General features: G+C 46.0%; 2 protein-coding genes across 4 annotated transcripts in view; both read right to left on the reverse strand.

Annotated features, from left to right (window-relative positions):
* Positions 1 to 24,309, reverse strand: part of LOC133486415 (collagen alpha-3(VI) chain-like) — a 105,838-nt gene that overhangs the window by 65,768 nt on the left and 15,761 nt on the right. For all 3 annotated transcript variants that reach the window (XM_061791493.1, XM_061791496.1, XM_061791495.1), the window contains 2 exons: positions 23,613 to 24,236; positions 21,856 to 22,446 (listed from right to left, as the gene is read on the reverse strand). In XM_061791493.1, coding sequence (XP_061647477.1) covers positions 21,856 to 22,446; positions 23,613 to 24,236 — 1,215 coding nt within the window. The remainder of the gene's footprint in view (positions 1 to 21,855; positions 22,447 to 23,612; positions 24,237 to 24,309) is intronic.
* Positions 9,437 to 12,920, reverse strand: LOC133486737 (collagen alpha-3(VI) chain-like; the record flags this gene model as incomplete). The annotated part of the gene is made up of 6 exons (XM_061792328.1): positions 9,437 to 9,769; positions 10,066 to 10,569; positions 10,990 to 11,135; positions 11,648 to 12,124; positions 12,213 to 12,249; positions 12,582 to 12,920. Coding segments are annotated over 6 exons (1,836 nt in total), but the record flags the coding sequence as incomplete, so codon positions are not given.

The following is a 24,309-nucleotide window of genomic DNA, read 5'->3' on the forward strand; positions in this document are numbered from 1 at the left end:
GCCCAGTGAGTGCTGTACTTGTACACCTACCAATTACTGGTGGCGTTTCTGGACTGACGTCAATCACCACAGCCTCCACGGAGGACTGAAGCTGTTGTTGGACACTGGGAAGGTCAGTGAATTCAGGCACAGATAGAGCATATCTGGGATCGTGGGCTATCTTCTGCAGTTCTCCGCTATCGGAGCGTGTGGTTCCGATGGTAAAGATCAGAACTCCGAGGTTTTTGAGAGCAGAAGCTGGTGCATCGACACTGTCAAAAGACCTTCCGCCGCTTAGCAATATTAGGACCTGTGGGACTCCTTCAAGGCGTCTGCTGCCGGCAGAGGTTGTGAAGACATTATCCCTCAAGTACTGGAGAGCTGCTCCAGTGTTGAGGGTTGTTCCACCTCTGTGCCTCAACCCTCTAACAATGTCAAGGATTTCGCGCTTTGTTGTGTATGTGTTCAGGTAGAACTGGACAGCTGCATTTCTGCTGTACTGAATCAGGGAGACTCGATCTTTGTTATCATCCACACTCAGTGACTCTACGACTCTTTGGACAAAGTCTCTCATCGATGGAAATGAGTTTCTTGTGGCATCAGAGCCATCCAACAAGAAAACGACATCCCTTCCTGTTCTATCCGCTGTGGTAAACAAAACATGAGCCGTATTAAGACCTTAAAATTTACCATCTCCTCGAAAAATGTCGACCTAAGTCTGTTTACACATTAGAATAACAGTCAACTTTTCATGTGTTTTGGATGGAGATCTCGCTTACCAGTCACTGTTGGTGTCATGGGCGTGGCGGCTCTGAGTACCCTGTTTATTACAGAGGAGAGCTGTTCTTGGACACTGGGGAGGTCAGTGAGCTCAGACACTGCTAGAGCATTACTTGGGTCATGGGATATCTTTTTCAGCTCGCTGCTGTCTGAGTTCTGTGTTCCAATGCTGATTGTAAAGATGCCCTGCTGTTTAAGAGCAGAGGCTGGCGCATCAACGCTGTCAGAAGACCGCCCACCATTAAGCAGGATCAAGATCTGTGGAACACCTTGCTGGCGCCTACTCCCTGAGGAGTTTGTAAAGACGTTGTCCCTGACGTATCGGAGCGCAGCCCCTGTGTTGAGTGGTCTGCCTCCTCTGTGTCTGAGCCCTCTGACTGCATCCACAATATCCTCTCTTGTAGTGTACGTGTTCAGATAGAAATTGGCCTCTGCATCTATGCTGTACTGGACCACAGAGACACGGTCTTTGTCTACGCCCACATTGAGTTTCTCCACCACTTGCTCAACAAAATCGCGCATGGTGGGGAAGCCACTCCTTGTTCCATCAGAACCATCCAGAAGGAATACAATATCCTTTTTGGCTTCAGCTGAGAAAAGACGGGAGGACAAATGATAAAAAGAACCTTTGCAAACAGTGACACGATCAGATTACACATATTTTTGGGAAAGCGCTGCCTGTTTCCATGTCAGTCTCTTCTAAGGTAAAGATTAACTTTGGACAAAATCAGTAACTTTTAAGTTGTGCTCGGTAAGGGATATAAGACAGCCCACCCGTCCGTGCCCAGTGAGTGCTGTACTTGTACACCTACCAATTACTGGTGGCGTTTCTGGACTGACGTCAATCACCACAGCCTCCACGGACGACTGAAGCTGTTGTTGGACACTGGGAAGGTCAGTGAATTCAGGCACAGATAGAGCATATCTGGGATCGTGGGCTATCTTCTGCAGTTCTCCGCTATCGGAGCGTGTGGTTCCGATGGTAAAGATCAGAACTCCGAGCTTTTTGAGAGCAGAAGCTGGTGCATCGACACTGTCAAAAGACCTTCCGCCGCTTAGCAATATTAGGACCTGTGGGACTCCTTCAAGGCGTCTGCTGCCGGCAGAGGTTGTGAAGACATTATCCCTCAAGTACTGGAGAGCTGCTCCAGTGTTGAGGGTTGTTCCACCTCTGTGCCTCAACCCTCTAACAATGTCAAGGATTTCGCGCTTTGTTTTGTATGTGTTCAGGTAGAACTGGACAGCTGCATTTCTGCTGTACTGAATCAGGGAGACTCGATCTTTGTTATCATCCACACTCAGTGACTCTACGACTCTTTGGACAAAGTCTCTCATCGCTGGGAATGAGTTTCTTGTGGCATCAGAGCCATCCAACAAGAAAACGACATCCCTTCCTGTTCTATCCGCTGTGGTAAACAAAACATGAGCCGTATTAAGACCTTAAAATGTACCATCTCCTCGAAAAATGTCGACCTAAGTCTGTTAACACATTAGAATAACAGTCAACTTTTCATGTGTTTTGGATGGAGATCTCGCTTACCAGTCACTGTTGGTGTCATGGGCGTGGCGGCTCTGAGTACCCTGTTTATTACAGAGGAGAGCTGTTCTTGGACACTGGGGAGGTCAGTGAGCTCAGACACTGCTAGAGCATTACTTGGGTCATGGGATATCTTTTTCAGCTCGCTGCTGTCAGAGTTCTGTGTTCCAATGCTGATTGTAAAGATGCCCTGCTGTTTAAGAGCAGAGGCTGGCGCATCAACGCTGTCAGAAGACCGCCCACCATTAAGCAGGATCAAGATCTGTGGAACACCTTGCGGGCGCCTACTCCCTGAGGAGTTTGTAAAGACGTTGTCCCTGACGTATCGGAGCGCAGCCCCTGTGTTGAGTGGTCTGCCTCCTCTGTGTCTGAGCCCTCTGACTGCATCCACAATATCCTCTCTTGTAGTGTACGTGTTCAGATAGAAATTGGCCTCTGCACCTATGCTGTACTGGACCACAGAGACACGGTCTTTGTCTACGCCCACATTGAGTTTCTCCACCACTTGCTCAACAAAATCGCGCATGGTGGGGAAGCCACTCGTTGTTCCATCAGAACCATCCAGAAGGAATACAATATCCTTTTTGGCTTCAGCTGAGAAAAGACGGGAGGACAAACGATAAAAAGAACCTTTGCAAACAGTGACACGATCAGATTACACATATTTTTGGGAAAGCGCTGCCTGTTTCCATGTCAGTCTCTTCTAAGGTAAAGATTAACTTTGGACAAAATCAGTAACTTTTAAGTCGTGCTCGGTAAGGGATATAAGACAGCCCACCCGTCCGTGCCCAGTGAGTGCTGTACTTGTACACCTACCAATTACTGGTGGCGTTTCTGGACTGACGTCAATCACCACAGCCTCCACGGACGACTGAAGCTGTTGTTGGACACTGGGAAGGTCAGTGAATTCAGGCACAGATAGAGCATATCTGGGATCGTGGGCTATCTTCTGCAGTTCTCCGCTATCGGAGCGTGTGGTTCCGATGGTAAAGATCAGAACTCCGAGCTTTTTGAGAGCAGAAGCTGGTGCATCGACACTGTCAAAAGACCTTCCGCCGCTTAGCAATATTAGGACCTGTGGGACTCCTTCAAGGCGTCTGCTGCCGGCAGAGGTTGTGAAGACATTATCCCTCAAGTACTGGAGAGCTTCTCCAGTGTTGAGGGTTGTTCCACCTCTGTGCCTCAACCCTCTAACAATTTCAAGGATTTCGCGCTTTGTTGTGTATGTGTTCAGGTAGAACTGGACAGCTGCATTTCTGCTGTACTGAATCAGGGAGACTCTATCTTTGTTATCATCCACACTCAGTGACTCTACGACTCTTTGGACAAAGTCTCTCATCGCTGGGAATGAGTTTCTTGTGGCATCAGAGCCATCCAACAAGAAAACAACATCCCTTCCTGTTCTATCCGCTGTGGTAAACAAAACATGAGACATATTAAGACTGTAAAATGTACCATCTCCTCGAAAAATGTTGACCTAAGTCTGTTTACACATTTGAATAACAGTCAACTTTTCATGTGTTTTGGATGGAGATCTCGCTTACCAGTCACTGTTGGTGTCATGGGCGTGGCGGCTCTGAGTACCCTGTTTATTACAGAGGAGAGCTGTTCTTGGACACTGGGGAGGTCAGTGAGCTCAGACACTGCTAGAGCATTACTTGGGTCATGGGATATCTTTTTCAGCTCGCTGCTGTCAGAGTTCTGTGTTCCAATGCTGATTGTAAAGATTCCCTGCTGTTTAAGAGCAGAGGCTGGCGCATCAACGCTGTCAGAAGACCGCCCACCATTAAGCAGGATCAAGATCTGTGGAACACCTTGCGGGCGCCTACTCCCTGAGGAGTTTGTAAAGACGTTGTCCCTGACGTATCGGAGCGCAGCCCCTGTGTTGAGTGGTCTGCCTCCTCTGTGTCTGAGCCCTCTGACTGCATCCACAATATCCTCTCTTGTAGTGTACGTGTTCAGATAGAAATTGGCCTCTGCATCTATGCTGTACTGGACCACAGAGACACGGTCTTTGTCTACGCCCACATTGAGTTTCTCCACCACTTGCTCAACAAAATCGCGCATGGTGGGGAAGCCACTCCTTGTTCCATCAGAACCATCCAGAAGGAATACAATATCCTTTTTGGCTTCAGCTGAGAAAAGACGGGAGGAAAAATGATAAAAAGAACCTTTGGAAACAGTGACACGATCAGATTACACGTATTTTTGGGAAAGCGCTGCCTGTTTCCATGTCAGTCTCTTCTAAGGTAAAGATTAACTTTGGACAAAATCAGTAACTTTTAAGTCGTGCTCGGTAAGAGAAATAAGACAGCCCACCCGTGCCCAGTGAGTGCTGTACTTGTACACCTACCAATTACTGGTGGCGTTTCTGGACTGACGTCAATCACCACAGCCTCCACGGACGACTGAAGCTGTTGTTGGACACTGGGAAGGTCAGTGAATTCAGGCACAGATAGAGCATATCTGGGATCGTGGGCTATCTTCTGCAGTTCTCCGCTATCGGAGCGTGTGGTTCCGATGGTAAAGATCAGAACTCCGAGGTTTTTGAGAGCAGAAGCTGGTGCATCGACACTGTCAAAAGACCTTCCGCCGCTTAGCAATATTAGGACCTGTGGGACTCCTTCAAGGCGTCTGCTGCCGGCAGAGTTTGTGAAGACATTATCCCTCAAGTACTGGAGAGCTGCTCCAGTGTTGAGGGTTGTTCCACCTCTGTGCCTCAACCCTCTAACAATGTCAAGGATTTCGCGCTTTGTTTTGTATGTGTTCAGGTAGAACTGGACAGCTGCATTTCTGCTGTACTGAATCAGGGAGACTCGATCTTTGTTATCATCCACACTCAGTGACTCTACGACTCTTTGGACAAAGTCTCTCATCGCTGGGAATGAGTTTCTTGTGGCATCAGAGCCATCCAACAAGAAAACGACATCCCTTCCTGTTCTATCCGCTGTGGTAAACAAAACATGAGCCGTATTAAGACCTTAAAATGTACCATCTCCTCGAAAAATGTCGACCTAAGTCTGTTTACACATTAGAATAACAGTCAACTTTTCATGTGTTTTGGATGGAGATCTCGCTTACCAGTCACTGTTGGTGTCATGGGCGTGGCAGCTCTGAGTACCCTGTTTATTACAGAGGAGAGCTGTTCTTGGACACTGGGGAGGTCAGTGAGCTCAGACACTGCGAGAGCATTACTTGGGTCATGGGATATCTTTTTCAGCTCGCTGCTGTCAGAGTTCTGTGTTCCAATGCTGATTGTAAAGATGCCCTGCTGTTTAAGAGCAGAGGCTGGCGCATCAATGCTGTCAGAAGACCGCCCACCATTAAGCAGGATCAAGATCTGTGGAACACCTTGCGGGCGCCTACTCCCTGAGGAGTTTGTAAAGACGTTGTCCCTGACGTATCGGAGCGCAGCCCCTGTGTTGAGTGGTCTGCCTCCTCTGTGTCTGAGCCCTCTGACTGCATCCACAATATCTTCTCTTGTAGTGTACGTGTTCAGATAGAAATTGGCCTCTGCATCTATGCTGTACTGGACCACAGAGACACGGTCTTTGTCTACGCCCACATTGAGTTTCTCCACAACTTGCTCAACAAAATCGCGCATGGTGGGGAAGCCACTCCTTGTTCCATCAGAACCATCCAGAAGGAATACAATATCCTTTTTGGCTTCAGCTGAGAAAAGACGGGAGGAAAAATGATAAAAAGAACCTTTGGAAACAGTGACACGATCAGATTACATGTATTTTTGGGAAAGCGCTGCCTGTTTCCATGTCAGTCTCTTCTAAGGTAAAGATTAACTTTCGACAAAATCAGTAACTTTTAAGTCGTGCTCGGTAAGGGATATAAGACAGCCCACCCGTGCCCAGTGAGTGCTGTACTTGTACACCTACCAATTACTGGTGGCGTTTCTGGACTGACGTCAATCACCACAGCCTCCACGGAGGACTGAAGCTGTTGTTGGACACTGGGAAGGTCAGTGAATTCAGGCACAGATAGAGCATATCTGGGATCGTGGGCTATCTTCTGCAGTTCTCCGCTATCGGAGCGTGTGGTTCCGATGGTAAAGATCAGAACTCCGAGGTTTTTGAGAGCAGAAGCTGGTGCATCGACACTGTCAAAAGACCTTCCGCCGCTTAGCAATATTAGGACCTGTGGGACTCCTTCAAGGCGTCTGCTGCCGGCAGAGGTTGTGAAGACATTATCCCTCAAGTACTGGAGAGCTGCTCCAGTGTTGAGGGTTGTTCCACCTCTGTGCCTCAACCCTCTAACAATTTCAAGGATTTCGCGCTTTGTTGTGTATGTGTTCAGGTAGAACTGGACAGCTGCATTTCTGCTGTACTGAATCAGGGAGACTCGATCTTTGTTATCATCCACACTCAGTGACTCTACGACTCTTTGGACAAAGTCTCTCATCGCTGGGAATGAGTTTCTTGTGGCATCAGAGCCATCCAACAAGAAAACAACATCCCTTCCTGTTCTATCCGCTGTGGTAAACAAAACATGAGACATATTAAGACTGTAAAATGTACCATCTCCTCGAAAAATGTTGACCTAAGTCTGTTTACACATTTGAATAACAGTCAACTTTTCATGTGTTTTGGATGGAGATCTCGCTTACCAGTCACTGTTGGTGTCATGGGCGTGGCGGCTCTGAGTACCCTGTTTATTACAGAGGAGAGCTGTTCTTGGACACTGGGGAGGTCAGTGAGCTCAGACACTGCTAGAGCATTACTTGGGTCATGGGATATCTTTTTCAGCTCGCTGCTGTCTGAGTTCTGTGTTCCAATGCTGATTGTAAAGATGCCCTGCTGTTTAAGAGCAGAGGCTGGCGCATCAACGCTGTCAGAAGACCGCCCACCATTAAGCAGGATCAAGATCTGTGGAACACCTTGCGGGCGCCTACTCCCTGAGGAGTTTGTAAAGACGTTGTCCCTGACGTATCGGAGCGCAGCCCCTGTGTTGAGTGGTCTGCCTCCTCTGTGTCTGAGCCCTCTGACTGCATCCACAATATCCTCTCTTGTAGTGTACGTGTTCAGATAGAAATTGGCCTCTGCATCTATGCTGTACTGGACCACAGAGACACGGTCTTTGTCTACGCCCACATTGAGTTTCTCCACCACTTGCTCAACAAAATCGCGCATGGTGGGGAAGCCACTCCTTGTTCCATCAGAACCATCCAGAAGGAATACAATATCCTTTTTGGCTTCAGCTGAGAAAAGACGGGAGGAAAAATGATAAAAAGAACCTTTGTAAACAGTGACACGATCAGATTACATGTATTTTTGGGAAAGCGCTGCCTGTTTCCATGTCAGTCTCTTCTAAGGTAAAGATTAACTTTCGACAAAATCAGTAACTTTTAAGTCGTGCTCGGTAAGGGATATAAGACAGCCCACCCGTGCCCAGTGAGTGCTGTACTTGTACACCTACCAATTACTGGTGGCGTTTCTGGACTGACGTCAATCACCACAGCCTCCACGGAGGACTGAAGCTGTTGTTGGACACTGGGAAGGTCAGTGAATTCAGGCACAGATAGAGCATATCTGGGATCGTGGGCTATCTTCTGCAGTTCTCCGCTATCGGAGCGTGTGGTTCCGATGGTAAAGATCAGAACTCCGAGGTTTTTGAGAGCAGAAGCTGGTGCATCGACACTGTCAAAAGACCTTCCGCCGCTTAGCAATATTAGGACCTGTGGGACTCCTTCAAGGCGTCTGCTGCCGGCAGAGGTTGTGAAGACATTATCCCTCAAGTACTGGAGAGCTGCTCCAGTGTTGAGGGTTGTTCCACCTCTGTGCCTCAACCCTCTAACAATGTCAAGGATTTCGCGCTTTGTTGTGTATGTGTTCAGGTAGAACTGGACAGCTGCATTTCTGCTGTACTGAATCAGGGAGACTCGATCTTTGTTATCATCCACACTCAGTGACTCTACGACTCTTTGGACAAAGTCTCTCATCGATGGAAATGAGTTTCTTGTGGCATCAGAGCCATCCAACAAGAAAACGACATCCCTTCCTGTTCTATCCGCTGTGGTAAACAAAACATGAGCCGTATTAAGACCTTAAAATTTACCATCTCCTCGAAAAATGTCGACCTAAGTCTGTTTACACATTAGAATAACAGTCAACTTTTCATGTGTTTTGGATGGAGATCTCGCTTACCAGTCACTGTTGGTGTCATGGGCGTGGCGGCTCTGAGTACCCTGTTTATTACAGAGGAGAGCTGTTCTTGGACACTGGGGAGGTCAGTGAGCTCAGACACTGCTAGAGCATTACTTGGGTCATGGGATATCTTTTTCAGCTCGCTGCTGTCTGAGTTCTGTGTTCCAATGCTGATTGTAAAGATGCCCTGCTGTTTAAGAGCAGAGGCTGGCGCATCAACGCTGTCAGAAGACCGCCCACCATTAAGCAGGATCAAGATCTGTGGAACACCTTGCTGGCGCCTACTCCCTGAGGAGTTTGTAAAGACGTTGTCCCTGACGTATCGGAGCGCAGCCCCTGTGTTGAGTGGTCTGCCTCCTCTGTGTCTGAGCCCTCTGACTGCATCCACAATATCCTCTCTTGTAGTGTACGTGTTCAGATAGAAATTGGCCTCTGCATCTATGCTGTACTGGACCACAGAGACACGGTCTTTGTCTACGCCCACATTGAGTTTCTCCACCACTTGCTCAACAAAATCGCGCATGGTGGGGAAGCCACTCCTTGTTCCATCAGAACCATCCAGAAGGAATACAATATCCTTTTTGGCTTCAGCTGAGAAAAGACGGGAGGACAAATGATAAAAAGAACCTTTGCAAACAGTGACACGATCAGATTACACATATTTTTGGGAAAGCGCTGCCTGTTTCCATGTCAGTCTCTTCTAAGGTAAAGATTAACTTTGGACAAAATCAGTAACTTTTAAGTTGTGCTCGGTAAGGGATATAAGACAGCCCACCCGTCCGTGCCCAGTGAGTGCTGTACTTGTACACCTACCAATTACTGGTGGCGTTTCTGGACTGACGTCAATCACCACAGCCTCCACGGACGACTGAAGCTGTTGTTGGACACTGGGAAGGTCAGTGAATTCAGGCACAGATAGAGCATATCTGGGATCGTGGGCTATCTTCTGCAGTTCTCCGCTATCGGAGCGTGTGGTTCCGATGGTAAAGATCAGAACTCCGAGCTTTTTGAGAGCAGAAGCTGGTGCATCGACACTGTCAAAAGACCTTCCGCCGCTTAGCAATATTAGGACCTGTGGGACTCCTTCAAGGCGTCTGCTGCCGGCAGAGGTTGTGAAGACATTATCCCTCAAGTACTGGAGAGCTGCTCCAGTGTTGAGGGTTGTTCCACCTCTGTGCCTCAACCCTCTAACAATGTCAAGGATTTCGCGCTTTGTTTTGTATGTGTTCAGGTAGAACTGGACAGCTGCATTTCTGCTGTACTGAATCAGGGAGACTCGATCTTTGTTATCATCCACACTCAGTGACTCTACGACTCTTTGGACAAAGTCTCTCATCGCTGGGAATGAGTTTCTTGTGGCATCAGAGCCATCCAACAAGAAAACGACATCCCTTCCTGTTCTATCCGCTGTGGTAAACAAAACATGAGCCGTATTAAGACCTTAAAATTTACCATCTCCTCGAAAAATGTCGACCTAAGTCTGTTTACACATTAGAATAACAGTCAACTTTTCATGTGTTTTGGATGGAGATCTCGCTTACCAGTCACTGTTGGTGTCATGGGCGTGGCGGCTCTGAGTACCCTGTTTATTACAGAGGAGAGCTGTTCTTGGACACTGGGGAGGTCAGTGAGCTCAGACACTGCTAGAGCATTACTTGGGTCATGGGATATCTTTTTCAGCTCGCTGCTGTCTGAGTTCTGTGTTCCAATGCTGATTGTAAAGATGCCCTGCTGTTTAAGAGCAGAGGCTGGCGCATCAACGCTGTCAGAAGACCGCCCACCATTAAGCAGGATCAAGATCTGTGGAACACCTTGCTGGCGCCTACTCCCTGAGGAGTTTGTAAAGACGTTGTCCCTGACGTATCGGAGCGCAGCCCCTGTGTTGAGTGGTCTGCCTCCTCTGTGTCTGAGCCCTCTGACTGCATCCACAATATCCTCTCTTGTAGTGTACGTGTTCAGATAGAAATTGGCCTCTGCATCTATGCTGTACTGGACCACAGAGACACGGTCTTTGTCTACGCCCACATTGAGTTTCTCCACCACTTGCTCAACAAAATCGCGCATGGTGGGGAAGCCACTCCTTGTTCCATCAGAACCATCCAGAAGGAATACAATATCCTTTTTGGCTTCAGCTGAGAAAAGACGGGAGGACAAATGATAAAAAGAACCTTTGCAAACAGTGACACGATCAGATTACACATATTTTTGGGAAAGCGCTGCCTGTTTCCATGTCAGTCTCTTCTAAGGTAAAGATTAACTTTGGACAAAATCAGTAACTTTTAAGTTGTGCTCGGTAAGGGATATAAGACAGCCCACCCGTCCGTGCCCAGTGAGTGCTGTACTTGTACACCTACCAATTACTGGTGGCGTTTCTGGACTGACGTCAATCACCACAGCCTCCACGGACGACTGAAGCTGTTGTTGGACACTGGGAAGGTCAGTGAATTCAGGCACAGATAGAGCATATCTGGGATCGTGGGCTATCTTCTGCAGTTCTCCGCTATCGGAGCGTGTGGTTCCGATGGTAAAGATCAGAACTCCGAGCTTTTTGAGAGCAGAAGCTGGTGCATCGACACTGTCAAAAGACCTTCCGCCGCTTAGCAATATTAGGACCTGTGGGACTCCTTCAAGGCGTCTGCTGCCGGCAGAGGTTGTGAAGACATTATCCCTCAAGTACTGGAGAGCTGCTCCAGTGTTGAGGGTTGTTCCACCTCTGTGCCTCAACCCTCTAACAATGTCAAGGATTTCGCGCTTTGTTTTGTATGTGTTCAGGTAGAACTGGACAGCTGCATTTCTGCTGTACTGAATCAGGGAGACTCGATCTTTGTTATCATCCACACTCAGTGACTCTACGACTCTTTGGACAAAGTCTCTCATCGCTGGGAATGAGTTTCTTGTGGCATCAGAGCCATCCAACAAGAAAACGACATCCCTTCCTGTTCTATCCGCTGTGGTAAACAAAACATGAGCCGTATTAAGACCTTAAAATTTACCATCTCCTCGAAAAATGTCGACCTAAGTCTGTTTACACATTAGAATAACAGTCAACTTTTCATGTGTTTTGGATGGAGATCTCGCTTACCAGTCACTGTTGGTGTCATGGGCGTGGCGGCTCTGAGTACCCTGTTTATTACAGAGGAGATCTGTTCTTGGACACTGGGGAGGTCAGTGAGCTCAGACACTGATAGAGCATTACTTGGGTCATGGGATATCTTTTTCAGCTCGCTGCTGTCAGAGTTCTTTGTTCCAATGCTGATTGTAAAGATGCCCTGCTGTTTAAGAGCAGAGGCTGGCGCATCAACGCTGTCAGAAGACCGCCCACCATTAAGCAGGATCAAGATCTGTGGAACACCTTGCGGGCGCCTACTCCCTGAGGAGTTTGTAAAGACGTTGTCCCTGACGTATCGTAGCGCAGCCCCTGTGTTGAGTGGTCTGCCTCCTCTGTGTCTGAGCCCTCTGACTGCATCCACAATATCCTCTCTTGTAGTGTACGTGTTCAGATAGAAATTGGCCTCTGCATCTATGCTGTACTGGACCACAGAGACACGGTCTTTGTCTACGCCCACATTGAGTTTCTCCACCACTTGCTCAACAAAATCGCGCATGGTGGGGAAGCCACTCCTTGTTCCATCAGAACCATCCAGAAGGAATACAATATCCTTTTTGGCTTCAGCTGAGAAAAGACGGGAGGACAAATGATGTAAAGAACCTTTGCAAACAGTGACACGATCAGATTACACGTATTTTTGGGAAAGCGCTGCCTGTTTCCATGTCAGTCTCTTCTAAGGTAAAGATTAACTTTGGACAAAATCAGTAACTTTTAAGTCGTGCTCGGTAAGGGATATAAGACAGCCCACCCGTCCGTGCCCAGTGAGTGCTGTACTTGTACACCTACCAATTACTGGTGGCGTTTCTGGACTGACGTCAATCACCACAGCCTCCACGGACGACTGAAGCTGTTGTTGGACACTGGGAAGGTCAGTGAATTCAGGCACAGATAGAGCATATCTGGGATCGTGGGCTATCTTCTGCAGTTCTCCGCTATCGGAGCGTGTGGTTCCGATGGTAAAGATCAGAACTCCGAGCTTTTTGAGAGCAGAAGCTGGTGCATCGACACTGTCAAAAGACCTTCCGCCGCTTAGCAATATTAGGACCTGTGGGACTCCTTCAAGGCGTCTGCTGCCGGCAGAGGTTGTGAAGACATTATCCCTCAAGTACTGGAGAGCTGCTCCAGTGTTGAGGGTTGTTCCACCTCTGTGCCTCAACCCTCTAACAATGTCAAGGATTTCGCGCTTTGTTTTGTATGTGTTCAGGTAGAACTGGACAGCTGCATTTCTGCTGTACTGAATCAGGGAGACTCGATCTTTGTTATCATCCACACTCAGTGACTCTACGACTCTTTGGACAAAGTCTCTCATCGCTGGGAATGAGTTTCTTGTGGCATCAGAGCCATCCAACAAGAAAACGACATCCCTTCCTGTTCTATCCGCTGTGGTAAACAAAACATGAGCCGTATTAAGACCTTAAAATTTACCATCTCCTCGAAAAATGTCGACCTAAGTCTGTTTACACATTAGAATAACAGTCAACTTTTCATGTGTTTTGGATGGAGATCTCGCTTACCAGTCACTGTTGGTGTCATGGGCGTGGCGGCTCTGAGTACCCTGTTTATTACAGAGGAGATCTGTTCTTGGACACTGGGGAGGTCAGTGAGCTCAGACACTGATAGAGCATTACTTGGGTCATGGGATATCTTTTTCAGCTCGCTGCTGTCAGAGTTCTTTGTTCCAATGCTGATTGTAAAGATGCCCTGCTGTTTAAGAGCAGAGGCTGGGGCATCAACGCTGTCAGAAGACCGCCCACCATTAAGCAGGATCAAGATCTGTGGAACACCTTGCGGGCGCCTACTCCCTGAGGAGTTTGTAAAGACGTTGTCCCTGACGTATCGTAGCGCAGCCCCTGTGTTGAGTGGTCTGCCTCCTCTGTGTCTGAGCCCTCTGACTGCATCCACAATATCCTCTCTTGTAGTGTACGTGTTCAGATAGAAATTGGCCTCTGCATCTATGCTGTACTGGACCACAGAGACACGGTCTTTGTCTACGCCCACATTGAGTTTCTCCACCACTTGCTCAACAAAATCGCGCATGGTGGGGAAGCCACTCCTTGTTCCATCAGAACCATCCAGAAGGAATACAATATCCTTTTTGGCTTCAGCTGAGAAAAGACGGGAGGACAAATGATGTAAAGAACCTTTGCAAACAGTGAAACGATCAGATTACACGTATTTTTGGGAAAGCGCTGCCTGTTTCCATGTCAGTCTCTTCTAAGGTAAAGATTAACTTTGGACAAAATCAGTAACTTTTAAGTCGTGCTCGGTAAGGGATATAAGACAGCCCACCCGTCCGTGCCCAGTGAGTGCTGTACTTGTACACCTACCAATTACTGGTGGCGTTTCTGGACTGACGTCAATCACCACAGCCTCCACGGACGACTGAAGCTGTTGTTGGACACTGGGAAGGTCAGTGAATTCAGGCACAGATAGAGCATATCTGGGATCGTGGGCTATCTTCTGCAGTTCTCCGCTATCGGAGCGTGTGGTTCCGATGGTAAAGATCAGAACTCCGAGCTTTTTGAGAGCAGAAGCTGGTGCATCGACACTGTCAAAAGACCTTCCGCCACTTAGCAATATTAGGACCTGTGGGACTCCTTCAAGGCGTCTGCTGCCGGCAGAGGTTGTGAAGACATTATCCCTCAAGTACTGGAGAGCTGCTCCAGTGTTGAGGGTTGTTCCACCTCTGTGCCTCAACCCTCTAACAATGTCAAGGATTTCGCGCTTTGTTTTGTATGTGTTCAGGTAGAACTGGACAGCTGCATTTCTGCTGTACTGAATCAGGGAGACTTGATCTTTGTTATCATCCACACTCAGTGACTCTACGACTCTTTGGACAAAGTCTCTCATCGCTGGGAATGAGTTTCTTGTTGCATCAGAGCCATCCAACAAGAAAACGACATCCCTTCCTGTTCTATCCGCTGTGGTAAACAAAACATGAGCCGTATTAAGACCTTAAAATTTACCATCTCCTCGAAAAATGTCGACCTAAGTCTGTTTACACATTAGAATAACAGCCAACTTTTCATGTGTTTTGGATGGAAATCTCGCTTACCAGTCACTGTTGGTGTCATGGGCGTGGCGGCTCTGAGTACCCTGTTTATTACAGAGGAGATCTGTTCTTGGACACTGGGGAGGTCAGTGAGCTCAGACACTGCTAGAGCATTACTTGGGTCATGGGATATCTTTTTCAGCTCGCTGCTGTCAGAGTTCTGTGTTCCAATGCTGATTGTAAAGATGCCCTGCTGTTTAAGAGCAGAGGCTGGGGCATCAACGCTGTCAGAAGACCGCCCACCATTAAGCAGGATCAAGATCTGTGGAACACCTTGCGGGCGCCTACTCCCTGAGGAGTTTGTAAAGACGTTGTCCCTGACGTATCGGAGCGCAGTCCCTGTGTTGAGTGGTCTGCCTCCTCTGTGTCTGAGCCCTCTGACTGCATCCACAATATCCTCTCTTGTAGTGTACGTGTTCAGATAGAAATTGGCCTCTGCATCTATGCTGTACTGGACCACAGAGACACGGTCTTTGTCTACGCCCACATTGAGTTTCTCCACCACTTGCTCAACAAAATCGCGCATGGTGGGGAAGCCACTCCTTGTTCCATCAGAACCATCCAGAAGGAATACAATATCCTTTTTGGCTTCAGCTGAGAAAAGACGGGAGGACAAATGATGTAAAGAACCTTTGCAAACAGTGACACGATCAGATTACACATATTTTTGGGAAAGCGCTGCCTGTTTCCATGTCAGTCTCTTCTAAGGTAAAGATTAACTTTGGACAAAATCAGTAACTTTTAAGTCATGCTCAGTAAGGGATATAAGACAGCCCATCCGCGCCCAGTGAGTGCTGTACTTGTACACCTACCAATTACTGGTGGCTTTTCTGGACTGACGTCATTCACCACAGCCTCCACGGAGGACTGAAGCTGTTGTTGGACACTGGGAAGGTCAGTGAATTCAGGCACAGATAGAGCATATCTGGGATCGCGGGCTATCTTCTGCAGTTCTCCGCTATCGGAGCGTGTGGTTCCGATGGTAAAGATCAGAACTCCGAGCTTTTTGAGAGCAGAAGCTGGTGCATCGACACTGTCAAAAGACCTTCCGCCGCTTAGCAATATTAGGACCTGTGGGACTCCTTCAAGGCGTCTGCTGCCGGCAGAGGTTGTGAAGACATTATCCCTCAAGTACTGAAGAGCTGCTCCAGTGTTGAGGTTTGTTCCACCTCTGTGCCTCAACCCTCTAACAATTTCAAGGATTTCGCGCTTTGTTGTGTATGTGTTCAGGTAGAACTGGACAGCTGCATTTCTGCTGTACTGAATCAGGGAGACTCTATCTTTGTTATCATCCACACTCAGTGACTCTACGACTCTTTGGACAAAGTCTCTCATCGCTGGGAATGAGTTTCTTGTGGCATCAGAGCCATCCAACAAGAAAACGACATCCCTTCCTGTTCTATCCGCTGTGGTACACAAAAAAATTAGGCACACATAAAATAAACTCCCCTAAACCGTTTTATACACTTTAATACTAATCAATGTGTCCTGTTTTTGGATGGAGAATTGCTTACCAGTCATTTTTGTCGTCCTAGACGTCGCGCTTTGCACTCTGCTCATCACAGAGAAAAGCTTTTCTTGGACATTTTGTAGCCCAGTAAAATCAAACACTGATAGAGCATAGCTACGGTCATGGGATAGCTTTTGGAGCTCATTGCTGTCAGAGCTCCGAGTTCCAATGCTGATTGTGTAGATGCCATCCTTTTTGAGAGCAGAGGCTGCCGCATCAACGCTGTCAAAAGATCGCCTGCTATTGAGCAAGATTAAGATTTGTGGAACACCTTCAAGGCTCCTACTTCCAGAGGATTTTGTAAAGACGTTGTCCCTCACATATCGGAGGGCAGCCCCTGTGTTTAGGGGTCTGCCTCCTCTGTGTCTGAGCCCTCTGACAGCATCAATAATATCCTCTTTTGTGGTGTAAGTGTTCAGATAGAAATTGGCTTCTGCATCTCTGCTGTACTGTACCACAGAGACATGGTCTCCGTCTCCTCCCATATTGAATGACTCCACCACTCTCTCAACAAAATCACGCATGGCAGGGAATCCATTCCTTGTGCCATCAGAACCATCCAGAAGGAATACAATATCCTTTTTGGTGTGTGTTGCAGCTAAGAAAATAATGGAAAGGTTTTAACAAAGTTTTTGTGGCTTGGTGACTGCAATGATTTTATTTACTGAGGTAATGCAGATCTTCGATTTAGACAAACTCTTTTTTGAGTCCCGTCTCTCATAGCATTAAAGCCATGAAACCAATATTTAAAAAAAAAAATTAAAATCAGAATTAGTAATTCAATTAAAATGGCACTCACCAATACCAGGGTCGGCTATGCTTTTACGAGACAAAATTGCAGAAAGTAAACGTTGAGTCACAATGGGGATGTCAGATGTAGCATTGATAAAATGTGAAGTTTCAACACTGTGTGATAATTCCTCCATTTCTTGTCGATCTGCATCATTCATTCCAATGGTATAAAGGACAATGCCAGCATCTCTCAGGCTGTCTCGTGGCTCTGCAACATTATCGTCAGACTTTTTCCCACTCAAGACAATCATTGTCTGAGGGATTCCCTGCTTGGCTCTGCTTCCAGCTGATGCAGTGTACACATATTTTTTGGCAAAATTAAGGGCTGCACCAGTGTTGACTGCAGACCCTCCTCTCAATTTTACATTGCTCAGGTGACTCAGTAGAACATCTTTCTGTCCATAAGAGTTCAAGACAAAGTCTGCTGTGGCCTCTTTGCTGTACTGAATGACAGCAATTTGTACATTGCTTGGCCCAATTTCTACTTCTTGAACAAACTGTCTCACAAAATCCAAAACAGTCCCTTCATTTGCTCGCATATCATCAGATCCAGCAAGCAGAAAAACAACATCAGCAGGACCAAGTTCTAATTGTGTAACTGTGGAAGTACCTGAAATTACACACAAATACTGTTAAACAAATGCAGTTTTATGCTTGCAAAGGGTGCAGTGTTTGTTTCAAACAAACGCACAAAAAAAGATCAACATCTTACCAACAGCAGGCGTGTTACCAGTTATGTCGTCAACATCACTCAACATGGCTTTGACAGATTCCTGAACACTTGGCAGATTTGTAAAGCTTGTTATTGAAAAATAGTGTGATGGCGTAAAAGAGATGTTCTGCATTTCCAATGTATCGGCATTGCTTGTTCCAATAGAGAATGTCTTTATTCCATTTTCTTTGAGTGACTGCGCTGGTCCTCTTACGTCATCCCTGGATCTGCCGCCACTAAAGACAAACAGATACTGAGGAACCAGAGATGCGCGTCGGCCTCCAACCGAAGCTGCAAAGACATTGTCTCTGACAAACTCGAGCGCTTTGCCGAGGTAGAGGGGTCTGCCATACTTATGCCCCATGGTTCGAATGGAATTGACCACATCTGTCTTAGACGAATAAGAATTCAAGTAGAAATTGACAGTGGAATTTCGGCTGTATTGAACGACAGCCATCTGGTCTCTGACATCAAGGCTCAAGTTTTCGGCCATTTGTTCAATAAATTGTCGTATGGCTTCAAAGCCATTTCGTGAGTCATATGATCCATCAATCAGAAACACTACATCATTTTTCCTTGATTCTGTAGTAAAGACAAAAATTTAAAATAAGTCAGCTGCTGTAATGAATCACTGGCAAGAAAGTCAGTTCTCATCTTGAATAATCCTTTCGAACCAATAAAACTGTCATCATTGTAGAAACAATTCCACAAAAAATGGCTTAACAAAACTCTCCATTGGGACTGTCTGCTTTAAATGGTGGTCAGCCTCTTTAAGTAGTGACAAAACACCTTCCTTAGTAGTAAGGAGCTCCTTGTAATTGCTTACAGAAAGTGCATATTTGGCATCGTGAGACATTGTCTGAAGTTCTAGAGTATCAGCATTAGCTGTTCCAATGGCAATTAGGATGACGCCAATCTCTTTCAGCATTCTGACAAGCTCTCTTATGTCATCTGCCGACCTTTTATTGCTTAGCACAAAAAGGATTTGTGGAACGCCCTGTTGGAATCTACTACCCGCATCATGGGTAAAGACATGCTCCCTCAAATACTGCAGGGCTGTGCCGATGTTGTTCGGCGAACCGCCTTTGTGACTCAGACTTCTTATTGCGTTGACAACAACGTCCACTGAGGAAAAACGCCCCAATTCAAAGTGAATCTGTGCCGTGTTGCTGTACAGAACTACAGCCACCTGGTCATTGTTTGCATTGATGTGAAGCTCTGCCACTATCCCTAGCACAAACTCCTTAATATCTTGGAATCTTGGTTCAGATTCATCAGATCCGTCAAGTAAAAATACAATGTGCCGTCTCATGGAATCTGTAACCACATAGGCAACAGAAAATAAAGATTTAGATTTATTGATTGATTGATTAGGTAGGTAGGTAGGTAGGTAAGTAGGTAGGTAGGTAGACATTTACTTTAATCATATACAAGGGAAATTCACTTTTTGTAGGTAGGTAGCTAGGTGGTTAGATGGGTGGGTAGAGGGCTGGCTGGGTGGATTGCAACAAAAAACAAAAATACAGTATAGGTAGGTAGGTAGCTGGGTGGAGTGACGGGTCGCTGGGTGGGTACAAACCAAAAATACAGCTAACTAGATATGTAAGTAGGTAGGTAGGTCATTAGCTTACCTAATACAGTCAGAGGCGTTGGTCTGGTATGCCGAGGCACTCTTTTCACAAAGGAAATGAGCTGCTGATAGATTCTTCCGATATCCTCAAACTGTCGCAGAGCAAAGGCATAGGATGGTATATGTGCAATGGTTTGCAGTTCGAGTAGATCGGAACTTTTGGTTCCGATGCAGAAGGCGACAACTTGGTCTTGTTTAAGAGCAGCAGCAGCACTCCTGACCTCGTCTCGAGAGACACCCCCGCTCAACAGAATCAATATCTGTGGCACACCTTCTCTGTTCCGACTCCCAGAGGACTCTGCGAAAGTTTCGGTCCTCACGTATTCAAGAGCTGCCCCAGTGTTGAGGGGCCCGCCACCTTTGTGTTTCAACTGCTCAACAGTAGTAAGAACATCTTGTAAATCGGTGTAGGTGTTGAAACTAAAGTGCATCTGTGGATCGCTGCTATACTGGACCACAGAGACCCGGTCCCCGTTCTCACCGACAGTGAGCGTTTCCACCACTCGTTTAATAAAACTTTTAATGGCTGGGAATCCACTCATAGTTTCATCTGACCCATCCACCAGAAACACAATGTCTCTTTGTGGGGACTGTTCCACTAGAAAAAAAGGGGGAAACCTTGTTAAGGATAAAAACAAAAACAAAGTGACATCATATATGTTGTTGTCATAGCTTGGTTTGTATAGATAGATCATTCAAGATGCTTCAAAACAAGAAGGGCAAGGGACATCCTCTGTAAACAGAAGTTGATGAACATTGAAAGAGAAGACTCTCATCAAATCCAAGTTCGATGTCAATGATGTGATAATCATTGGCTCAAGGAAGAGCTTCAGAAAGAGAGATGATGTGGAGCTGTCAAGAAAAGGCTCTCCGGAGAGGAAAGTAGGTGAGCCATACAAGAAACAGTGGAATCAAGTTTTTCCGAACAAGTGGAGAAACTTTAAGGGTTAATAAACTGATCAACAGACGTTCTACTGATGTTGATATCAGTTTCATTGAAGCTCCCAAAAAAAGGAGCAAATGTTTCAAAACAAAGCAAAACCAGAGGCAAATCTTACCTACAGGAGCCTGAAGCGCTTTCCCCACCTGGACAAATGACACTATCTCTTGTTGGACCGACAAAAGTTCACCGAAAACAGGCAAATTAAAAATATAAGCGGAAGAGGAGGCAATTTCCTCTAGCTCCTCTTGTTTTCCGTTTTTCATTCCAATAGCAAAAGACAAAACGCCCATTTGTTGGAGGTCAGCTGCAGCTCCAGAAATGTCGTCGTCGGATTCGCCTCCACTCAATAAAAACAAAATCTGAGGGACTCCCTGGGCAACTCTGCTTCCGGAGGCAGCGTTGAAAATGAAATCCCGCACAAACTCAAGTGCAGCTCCTGTGTTTCTCAGTCTCCCGCCTTTATGCCGAAGGCTTCTAACAGCATAGATGATGGCTCGTTTGGAACCGTGGGCCGTCAAGTTGAAGTAAATACTGGTGTCATCACTATACTGAAGGACGGCCACTCTGACCTTATCATCATCAATGTCCAGCTCTTCTACCATTCTTCTGATGAACTCCCGAATAGCCGGTAATCCATTTCTAGAGGCGTCCGAACCGTCGAGAAGGAACACGATGTCCCTCTTAGTGCGGCCTGCGTTCAGTGTGTAAATACATATAAAGATCATTCAGAGACAAGTGTGCAGGGAATGAAAGGTGAAGTCCTTTATGTTTTTGTTCCTAGTATGTGAAAATCTAAAAGGAATCGTGTGGTTGGACTTGTAAAAAGAACTCCATCGCTGAAAGACTAAGACAGAAAATAGTATACAGAGTATATAGTCTATAAAATTCAGTGAGTTTCATATTGTCTAATGCAAAACACGTATTAAGACAATTGTGCAGAATCATTAGATTTCATGAAAGCAGTAAATGGGATTCTTACCTATTAAACCAGATGTGGATTCTGTGGCGTCTTTATATGCATTCAGCGCAGCAACAAGTTTAGATTCGATTGAGGGCAACTCGGAAACACGGGTGATCTTGTATATGAAACCAGGTTCAAAGGTAACCGTTTCCAAGTCTGAAAAATTGGCATCACCCACTGCAACCCCCAGGGATACAATTTCATGGTCCTTAAGAGCGAGAGCTGGGATCTTTATGTCATCGGTGGAAGGGTTGGTAGCTAAAAGAATCAAAATCTGTGGCACGCCTTCCAGCCTCCTGCTGCCAGAGGAGGAAGTAAAGACGCTGTGTCTTACAAACTGCAGTGCCGCCCCAACATTAAGGCGCTCCCCACCACCACCATGCCTTAAATTGTCAATGACGTTCATAATGTCACTCTCAGTCTTGTGGGAGTTCAGATAGAAGTTGACATTGGGCTTATCGGCAAACTGAACAACAGACACTCTGTCTTGGTTCTCACTGACATAGAGACTCTCCACTATGCTCTTAAGAAAGAGTTTTATGTCTGAAAACCCGTTTCTGGTCTTTTCAGAGCCATCCAGTAGAAATACAATATCTCTTTTTACAGCATGACCTTGTACTATAAATGGAAAAAATATATGGAGATTTTTAGGAAACCCTTGAGCAAACAGCAGAAATAAGTGTTTTTTTTCTTACCTTCTCGCAGGACGGTGTCTAGTTCAGCTCTTGGAAGGCCCACAAAGGTATTAAGTTGTTGAGGGACAGTGCCGAGTTCGTTGAATTCCTTCACTTTGAAGGCAAATGAAGGGTTGTGCGAAATCTCTTCGATCTGCCTTTGGTCTGCATCTTTGACACCGACGCCAAATGGTACAACCCCCTCGGTCTTCAGTACACTGGCAGGCTCCTTCACGTTGTCCCTGGATCTTCTTCCGGTCAGAACAATCAAAAACTGCGGAACACTCCGCGCTCTGCGGCTGCCGTGTCTCTCGGACAAGATAGTGTCCCGCATGAACTTCAGAGCTGATCCCGTGTTGAGACTGCGTCCTCCGGCCAGTGCCATTTGACTGACAGCTCTGACAACCTCCTCTTTGGTCTGATAAGTGTTCAGGTAGAAATTAGGAGTTGGCCTCTCGCTGTGCTGAACCACCGCAACTCGCACTTTGTCACTTCCGATGTCAAGCGGTTCAATAACCTTAAGGATAAAATCCCGGACGTAAGCAAAGTCTGACCGAACGAAGTCGGTGCCATCAATAAGGAAGGCAACATCCCTTTCAGATCCGGAAACCACTGTGGAAAACAAGTCAGAAATAATAAAACTCAATTGAATTTTACCAAGGAATCATATACAAAAATCTGGTGTTGTAGCTGAATGAAGGTTCATTAACTTGTTCATGTTATGGGCAAATGTGAACTGAACTTAGTTCATTTCTGACTGACAAACGTTAATGACAATGTGCTCATTCTGGTGTCTGTGAACAGTTTTAGAATGAAAGTTCAGTTTCATTCAAGAGTGCCAGGCTTTGTCAGGGACTTCCAGGACAAAACCCGTCTGAACACACTACATATATACGAGCCTTCATATGTCGGGGGTATAAACACCATATGGGCAACTGATTCAGTGCGGCCCCCATTCATGTTTATATGTGTGAGATGTGCTCAGGAGCACTCTGTAAATGGGAAAGAATGTGTTCTTTGAAAGGAAAATTATTTGTATCAGAATGCTTTAGTTAAAACTGTGTGATCACACTCTCATAATATGGACTTTATTTTGTTTTGTAATATAAGACTAGATCAGATCAAATATTTTGTTATAGTATAGTTAGCCAGAGCTGCTAGGAATGCGAAGCAATCAATGTCCTTTCACCATCATTCTTGTCATACTGTGTGGCATGTTTTTTTTTTTATTTAATTTTTTTAATTTTTTTGTACAATAAGGACAAAAGTCATGCTTTTGTTTTAATTCATTTAAAAAAAAAAATAATTTTTCCTCATGTTTTTGAGATTGCAGGGTGAAAGCTGCAGCTGGCTATGAGTGTGGACTGAATGGGTGGCAACAATGGGGAAATGGAATGCCAGTATTTTGTGGGTAATAGCCCGTCAGCAACATATACAGGTAGGAAAAAAAAAGTGAAACTATGAAGTAGTTCATTTTTGGAACAGTAAACTTAGTTCAAAATTTTGAATTATGAACTGAACTAGTTGATTTTTGGAAGCATGAACTGAACTTTGAACTTGTTTGCATAGAAAATGAACTTTCTCAACACTGCAAAAATCGCCCGCTAAATACGCGGTACAACTATTGTGGTTTGTCCATATAATTTTCTCACTTTCAATGTGTTTAAAAAGTGTTTTTTTTAAAATAAGTTTAAATGTATAATTTTCTCACTTTCAATGTGTTTAAAAAGTGTTTTTTTTTTAATAAGTTTAAATGTCTCAGACACAAAAAAACTCACCGGGTTCTTCAGTAACTGTTGACAAGTCCGTGTCACCGACGACCGCTATTAACTTTGGCATGATTTGTTCAGCCATTGCTGGCAAATAAGAGAAACTTGACTCATGATAAGCCAAGTCTGGAACAAAGGCTACCGTTTGTAGCACGGCCTGGTCTGCTTGCCCAGAACTAACCACAAAGGTCAGAACGCCTTCAAGAGCCAGCTTGTCAGCCACACTCTTCATCTCATCCTGGGCCGGACCACCTGTGATGAGGACCAGCACCTGCTGGACTCCTTGTCTCTTGCGTGAGCCCGCTGACGTACTGAACATGTTGCGAAGAGCGTATTCCATGGCTGCACCCGTGTTTAAAACAGAGCCTCCGGTCAGTCTGAGTTGCGTGATCCTGTCCACGACATCTTGCCTGTCACGTGGGGTGTTGAGATAAAACTCAATTTTGGGCTGCTCGGCAAATTGCATGAGGCCAATTTGGACCCTCTCAGGGTTTACTTCCAGTTGATTGACCACATTAATCATGAAGTCCCGCACGTATGGGAAGTTATTGCTGCCGATGTAGTTAGAGCCATCCACAAGGAAGACAATGTCTCTGACCACTTTTTGAGTCTGCACCGTTGTTATTTCCACCACTGAGGAAAAGAAAAAATACCAAATTAAAGAATATTAAACCAATGTTTTCTGAACCTGCATATTATGCTTTTT

This window comes from Phyllopteryx taeniolatus, chromosome 12 (assembly GCF_024500385.1).
Source record: "Phyllopteryx taeniolatus isolate TA_2022b chromosome 12, UOR_Ptae_1.2, whole genome shotgun sequence".
Lineage (NCBI taxonomy): Eukaryota > Metazoa > Chordata > Actinopteri > Syngnathiformes > Syngnathidae > Phyllopteryx > Phyllopteryx taeniolatus.